General features: G+C 42.7%; 1 protein-coding gene across 1 annotated transcript; it reads right to left on the bottom strand.

Annotated features, from left to right (window-relative positions):
- Window positions 1-359: 359 nt before the first annotated feature.
- On the bottom strand, window positions 360-5,512 carry sptssb (serine palmitoyltransferase, small subunit B). The gene is made up of 2 exons (XM_036556651.1): window positions 5,403-5,512; window positions 360-658 (listed from the first exon to the last, which is right to left on the bottom strand). Exon 2 carries the CDS (start codon window positions 609-611, stop codon window positions 369-371), a length of 243 nt encoding a protein of 80 aa, XP_036412544.1. The 5' UTR covers window positions 612-658; window positions 5,403-5,512; the 3' UTR covers window positions 360-368.
- Window positions 5,513-6,494: the final 982 nt, after the last annotated feature.

Here is a 6,494-nt window from a genome sequence, read left to right as displayed (position 1 = left end):
ATCTTCATCACTATAATGTTGATTTTGCATTTGAGACCTAAACATCGAGCCGGACCTTCTTTTTGAGCCTGTGCATGTGGCGTTAATATGTAAAGATGAATGTAAAACTTTTGCAAAATCAATGCTTCTGACTTTTAAATGATTATTTCAGGCTTTTCACAGCACAATTCTTTTCTCCTGACTCATAAAATCTTACATCGTGCAGCTTTAAGTAGTGACTACAAAATACAGGACCAGAAACTGGATTCAAGGTCTGGATTCAAAGATCTCTGTGGAACCTTTGAGGTCAGTAACTCGTATTTACCATAATTACGAAAGCACATGAAGGCACCAAATAGCCCCGCCCACTTTCCCCATTGTTTTTTTTTTCAGTTCATCAGCGCTACTGTACTTTCAGGCTGCTCCCCGCACAATCCGGAGAAGAACTCCAAGGCCAGGCGCACGTGGATGGGCACGAAGACGTAGGAGGTGTAGACCACCATGGCCACCATGGTGAAAAGGACTGTGTTGAAGATGGACTTCTCCCAGGGCTCCAGCACGTAGATGCCCGTGATCAGGAGGTACTGGTAGTACAGCCAGCCCATGTACTCTCGCATGTTCTTTACATCCATGCCTCAGTCTTAGTTCACCCCACGGGTAAGAAGTGGTCAGCAGGAGGCTGGCAGGAGTGGACGTACATGCAGCACATGGAAGAGGAGAGAAAACAACATACATTATGTTAAGGAAGTGTTTATGGAGGTGTTTTGCCTAGAATGCTTCCCTGTTCTCCCACAGGAATATTTCATTCTATAGCCCTGGAACGAAACCTGTAGCAACATGCGTAATTTCCCAAGGGGTCATCAAGAAACTGCTGGAAAATATACAACCAAAAATGGAAAAAAGGCACTTGGGGCAATCCATATATACAAGATGCACAGTACTTTCTAATTTCCAGTTAAAATGGCTATAACGTAAGTTGAAATGAAAATTATTCACAAGCCTCAATGACTCGAAACATCTTTTTTTTCCGTATTTAGTGTGTCCACTCTTTACCTTTATTACAGCTTCAATTCTTTTTAACAGACTTGCTTTCAGTTTTTCACAGAAATCTGGAGCCACACCTCCAAAGTTCAGTCTTAGAAGTTTGTTGTACTTTCTGCATTTTATCATCAAGTCAATTTGTAATTGATTGCAATTCCAAATTTTGACTCATCAGCCCATAAAACTTTCCTCCACATCTCAAATGTTCTAAGAAATTACTGTTTGTCTAACGGAGACAATGCACTGGTTAGGAGCCCCATTTTCTCTCCATCCTTTACTCCAGTTTTGGAAACTCAGTATCTCCTGAGAAATTAATAACTTGCACTTAATGGCTGTTCTGACTGCAAAATAAGTGTAACTGTCTGACTGTAAAAAGTGCTGAACCTCTCAGGATTAGGCCATACCTGCAGCGTCGGCTACAGTAAGTACTCCTCGTGTCTCGGGGACCATATGTGATCTTTGCAATGGAAACAGTGCATTGAGTGCAAAGACTGCAGCATATTTAAATGTGCATCTTAATTCTAGGAACCCCCTGGGCAATTAGAGGTGTAACTCAATAGCTCCCACCTTCTGGTAATGCCCTGTGGGGGCAATCACCATACAGAGTCTACTGACACCCCCCCCCATCATCCCATGCAAACCACATATAAATAAATCCTATATATTCATTAATCTGCTGTATTATTCTGACCACAGCTTGTATAAATCAGTTATTGCTCCACTGTACGCCTGCAATCCTCACGACCGCCTTTCATCACGTCTTATCAGATTACTCTTGGCTTGTTGACTGGCAATAAAGGGCAGGTGCCGAAGGCGTTGCAGCACATGGGAAACTTTATTAACAAGTGCGCAAAGGCTGTTAGTACAAGCATACGACTGTGCCTTACTTTGATTTGTACAGTTGGTTAACGAGAAAGTAATGCATTCCAATGGCGTCTTGGTGCAATAAGGCCATTACTGGTGGATTTCTTGGAAAAATCGTGGGCTATTTTGGACGATGTCAGGCGACTTGTTAGAACAAGTGGTTGTAGTTAATGGTTCATAGTGCTAATGCATGAGTCAAGGGCAGATGTCATGGTTCACCTATGTCAGTCGAAACAGGTACCTGGCTGGGGTGGCAAAAACTAACCTCGGCAGCTAGAACATTCTTCAAAACTGTGTGGCAGAGACGAGCAGGGACAAGACATGATATTTCTAATAGAAATTGATGTTTTTTCTTATCAATACTGTATCTGGTACTGCTGTTCTATTACCACTGTGGGTTCTTTGCTGCCGTTGCACTTCTACACAGCTGAAAACACTAAACAGCTACAAATGAAAAAATAATTAGACTAAATAAGGATAATTAATGGATTGCGTACAGTGTTGGGGGTAATGTGGTACAAAGTAAGGCACTGCAGTACTTCTTTTTTGTAACAAATAATGCACTACAGCATTAATTCCTGTCATCAAATTACAGTTACTGACTTCATAAGAATAATCTTACTTGTGCTACTCATATGAGAGCGGTATTAATCATGCGAGATGCACTTAAAACATAAATATCCTCTATATAGATAATCCTTGTCTGTCCTTGTATGTAATTTGTGTGCGCATGTACTCTACAGTGTGTCTAATCATGCTGATATGAAACTGATGGAAAAATATTTCATTATTAAAGCAATAAGCCACTCCAGGCTGTGGGTTACTGGGATTTTATCATGGGGAAGGGTGTTCTTCTAAAACTCCCTTCCCTGTGATAAAATCGCAGTAACTCACTGCCTCGAGTGGCTTATTGCATTAATAAAATGACAGCCAACATAAAATGTACTAAAATGCACATTGTAGATAATTATTTAAGTTATTATTAATAATAATCGACATAAGTATTCCGCCAAGAAATGTAGTTCCTTTAGAGTACGGTATTGTTGCTAAGCAACCATTGACCGTTGAATGAGAAGAACGTTCGGTCAACCATCGCTATAAACTGCAGACATTTCATGACATTTAATGATTTTTTACATTTTTTTTTGTATAACAGTGAACATATGATAACACAGCACTGTTTAATGCAAATACTTTGTTTATCAGTACTTTTTGGTCTCAAATATCCACCACGAGTCTTCTGCCAGTCTGATGACACCTCTTTTCTCACGCTGGGGTTGAACCTCAAACGGCTCCCTGCTCCCTACATAGTGCACTACATAGGATTTTAAATACTGGATCCTGCAGCCCAACAGTGCAAAATGTTGCTAAAAAATGTTCATTTGGGATTCATCCACATTCATACTCAACAAGCAGTGCAGTATTTGACAGCAGACGCCAGAATTTCTAAACTTTATTACACAGCTCACTATTTAGCTAGAGAGTACGGAGCTGTTTGGGATTCAGCCTGGGTTTGATGCGACTTCTGACTGAAACATGGACTTTTGAAGCGTGTAAGACATTCTTTAGACTTTTATTCTGCCATTTTTCAGGTAACCATATTGTGAATACTTTAATTCAAGCCTGTGATATTAATGATGGAGTTGTTTAGCATGTTTGCTATCTTTTAGCCTGTTAGCTAGCTGACCAGCCTAGTTCTAGTTAAGAAAATAAGTCACCAGCCCCTCCGTTCTTACTTAATCAGTACACTCGGTGGTCCAAGCGATCAGCATTAGAGTCAAAGATTAATCCATTAACAACAGAAGGGTTTTTGTGCCGTGCAGCAGCAATACAGAGTTGTGAGGCGGTCATAGCCGTGGTGTATCGTGATGGCGGTATATCCATTTTATAATATCCATTTTAATGCTAATATACATTTTAACACTACTTTCTTGGCTTTTGAACAGCATCAGCTGTTCGTGCTTCTTGCTCTCTTGTTCTCTTGACAGACCTTTTAAATGACGTTTACTTTGGGCTTTTTCTAAATAAAGTACTGAAAATAACTATTGGGTTTTCTCTTGTTCAGTTAGTGCAGATCTCGAGTCATGAATTTGATGACTTTAGACTCAACTCGAGAAAATCGAGAAAGTCTTGACTTGAACACCAGTGACTGGGACTCTGACTCGGACTTGAGTGTAATGACTCAGAAAGACTCAAGACTCAAAGTGGAAGAAATGTCTTCAAATATAATTTTCTTTAAAAAATTAAGTTCAGTAGTACTTTTAAAATTCTTTTCATGTGTAGGAGCACTGCTCTTTGTGTATATCAGTACTTCTGTCATGGTTATCTGTGTACAATGGATTTTGTATTTTAATTAGAAAGGTAAAAAGATAATAATAATAATAATAATAATAATAATAATAATATACAGCCACACACTGCTAATGTGCTGTTACCATTATTCAGTGTTATGGCCTTACATTAGCTGAAGAATGCAGACTGACTTGTTTAGGACTCGAAGATTAGAACTACTGACTTGGGACTCGACTTGAGACTCAACTGTACTGACTCAGGACTTGAGTGTGAAGACTTGAGACTTACTTGTTACTTGCAACTTGTTCACATGTCTTTTAATAAGCAAACTAATCCCATTAAAGGTGACATATGGATTGCATACAGTCTCAGATGGACCTGTACCTTTCAGGGTTGCTTTCAAGGTGGTGGCATCTTCAGAACCTTAACCTAAGCAATGTAATTGTACCATGTTACATATTTTAAGTTGACTCCATGCACTCTGTCTTGATTAAAGGTACACTACAGGATCTGTATAATTAACTTATTGAGTCTTTGTTGATTGGTTTGTTGTGAAATGCTCCATGTGGTGATAGGAACCAGACATCCACAGTAAATGGTTATGAATATGCTGTCTGATGTCTGAGACATTGTTTATGATTGTCCAAAATCTATGCATGGCAGAGAGACACATGCAGGGCACTGTAGTCCCTCTTTTTAGATATACTACAATTTTACCATCATCATCATTCCATGTAAAATTCAGTAGGCACGTGTAGGTTCACTGGTGGTTTTGGATAGTAAATAAAATGGCTATATTTGTGTTGTAGACAGTGCATCTGGCTCCTATCACCACCACTGTAAAGAAATCCGAGTCGGCAAGTTTCTCTAGGATCTAGCATTTCACCTCAAACCACTCTGAACGACCTTGTTAACATATCGATTGAGTTGTGCTGGAATTTTGAACAAATTGGTGGATTCGCCCTTTAAGGGCTGTTTCGTGCCTTTTGCATAGTGTGCACCTGACTAAAACTCACCTGGACAGTAACACAGAGGCCAAACAACCAGAAGTGTCTCTCCTGACACATATCTGATCATTTCTGTTGTGTGTGTCAACAGAGTGGTTAGAAAAGAAAGTCTTGGTCCTTCCTGTCTAAACAACACTCACTTCAACCTGTGATTCATGGCCATTAGATCCGCTCAGGACTGACCACACTAAGGCAACGCCAAGCTGAATGACCACTCACCTCCTCGAGCTGGGGGTGTCCTTCAGAGAAACTTTGCAGCGGGATGCTGGGCACGTCCTGCAGCTCCTCCGCTCTGCTGAAACGCGAAGCTGCTCGACCAGTTCGAGAATGGGCAGGTCACGCAGCGCTCCTCGACTTTAGGCCGGACACCACACCCACCCACGTCTCCTTTCACACCTCACCTGTGTGCGCGCGCGTGTATGCTTGTGTCTGTTCTGGCAGGTGTAATGCAGGAGCCCATGTGCGCGCGCGTTTTGCTCTGTGCAGGTGAAACGCAGAGGCTGCAGCGCGCGAGCGTATGCACGTACATGTGTGCGCGCGTGCGCGCGTGTTTTCCTCTGTGCAGGTGAAACGCAGAGGCTGTCCTCGAGCAGTCCATGCGTAAACTGTCCACGAGACGAGCCTCTCCGCTCAGTCCCGCCTCTCCCTCCAACCCTCCGCCCCCCACCCGCACACACACACACACACACACACACACACACACACTCCTCTCGTCTCCTCTCTTCTCTTCTCACCCGGAGCACCGCTCGCGCAGCCCGGGAGTGAGCGCGCGCCCCACGCGCCAACTCTGCCTCCGTGCCGCAGAGTCTCTGTGCCCTTCCTCCCCGCGCGCCTCCTCGGTCATGATGCTGCAGTATGGCGCGTGACGTCAGCGCCCATCAACAATGCCTCCGTTTGTTTTTCCCACCCGTTTTCCGAAAAGCCCCGCCCCCCAAATTGCGATTGGCTAGTAGCTCGCGTTGTTATGACAGGCTGCTAGCGTTACTTGTGAGTACTTGGCCATTCCCAGTGCAGGGCAATAATAATAATAATAATAATAATAATAATGATGATGATGCTTAAAATGATAATGAACGAACTGCTTGTGTACGAAGTCAAGCGTGGCGCAGTAGGCCAGACGCTACCAACCAATCACAGTTTAGGGGGCGTGGTTCCCGAATACGGGTGGAAAGTAAAACGCCGCTGCAGTGATGGATGGGAGCGGAATTGAAAACGCTGAAGCTGCTTTCTCAGCTCTCCTGTGTGCTGTAAACACGACACGGGCAAAGGTTTTTCAGCCTGACCATCACAGGAGTTGATGACGTAACGTAG

This window comes from Colossoma macropomum, unplaced genomic scaffold, assembly GCF_904425465.1.
Source record: "Colossoma macropomum unplaced genomic scaffold, Colossoma_macropomum, whole genome shotgun sequence".
Lineage (NCBI taxonomy): Eukaryota > Metazoa > Chordata > Actinopteri > Characiformes > Serrasalmidae > Colossoma > Colossoma macropomum.
This window is presented reverse-complemented; position numbering and strand designations above follow the sequence as displayed.

Excerpts from the sequence above, each read along its gene's own strand:
- sptssb (XM_036556651.1), bottom strand. The coding sequence starts at position 611 with ATGGATGTAAAGAACATGCGAGAGTACATGGGCTGGCTGTACTACCAG.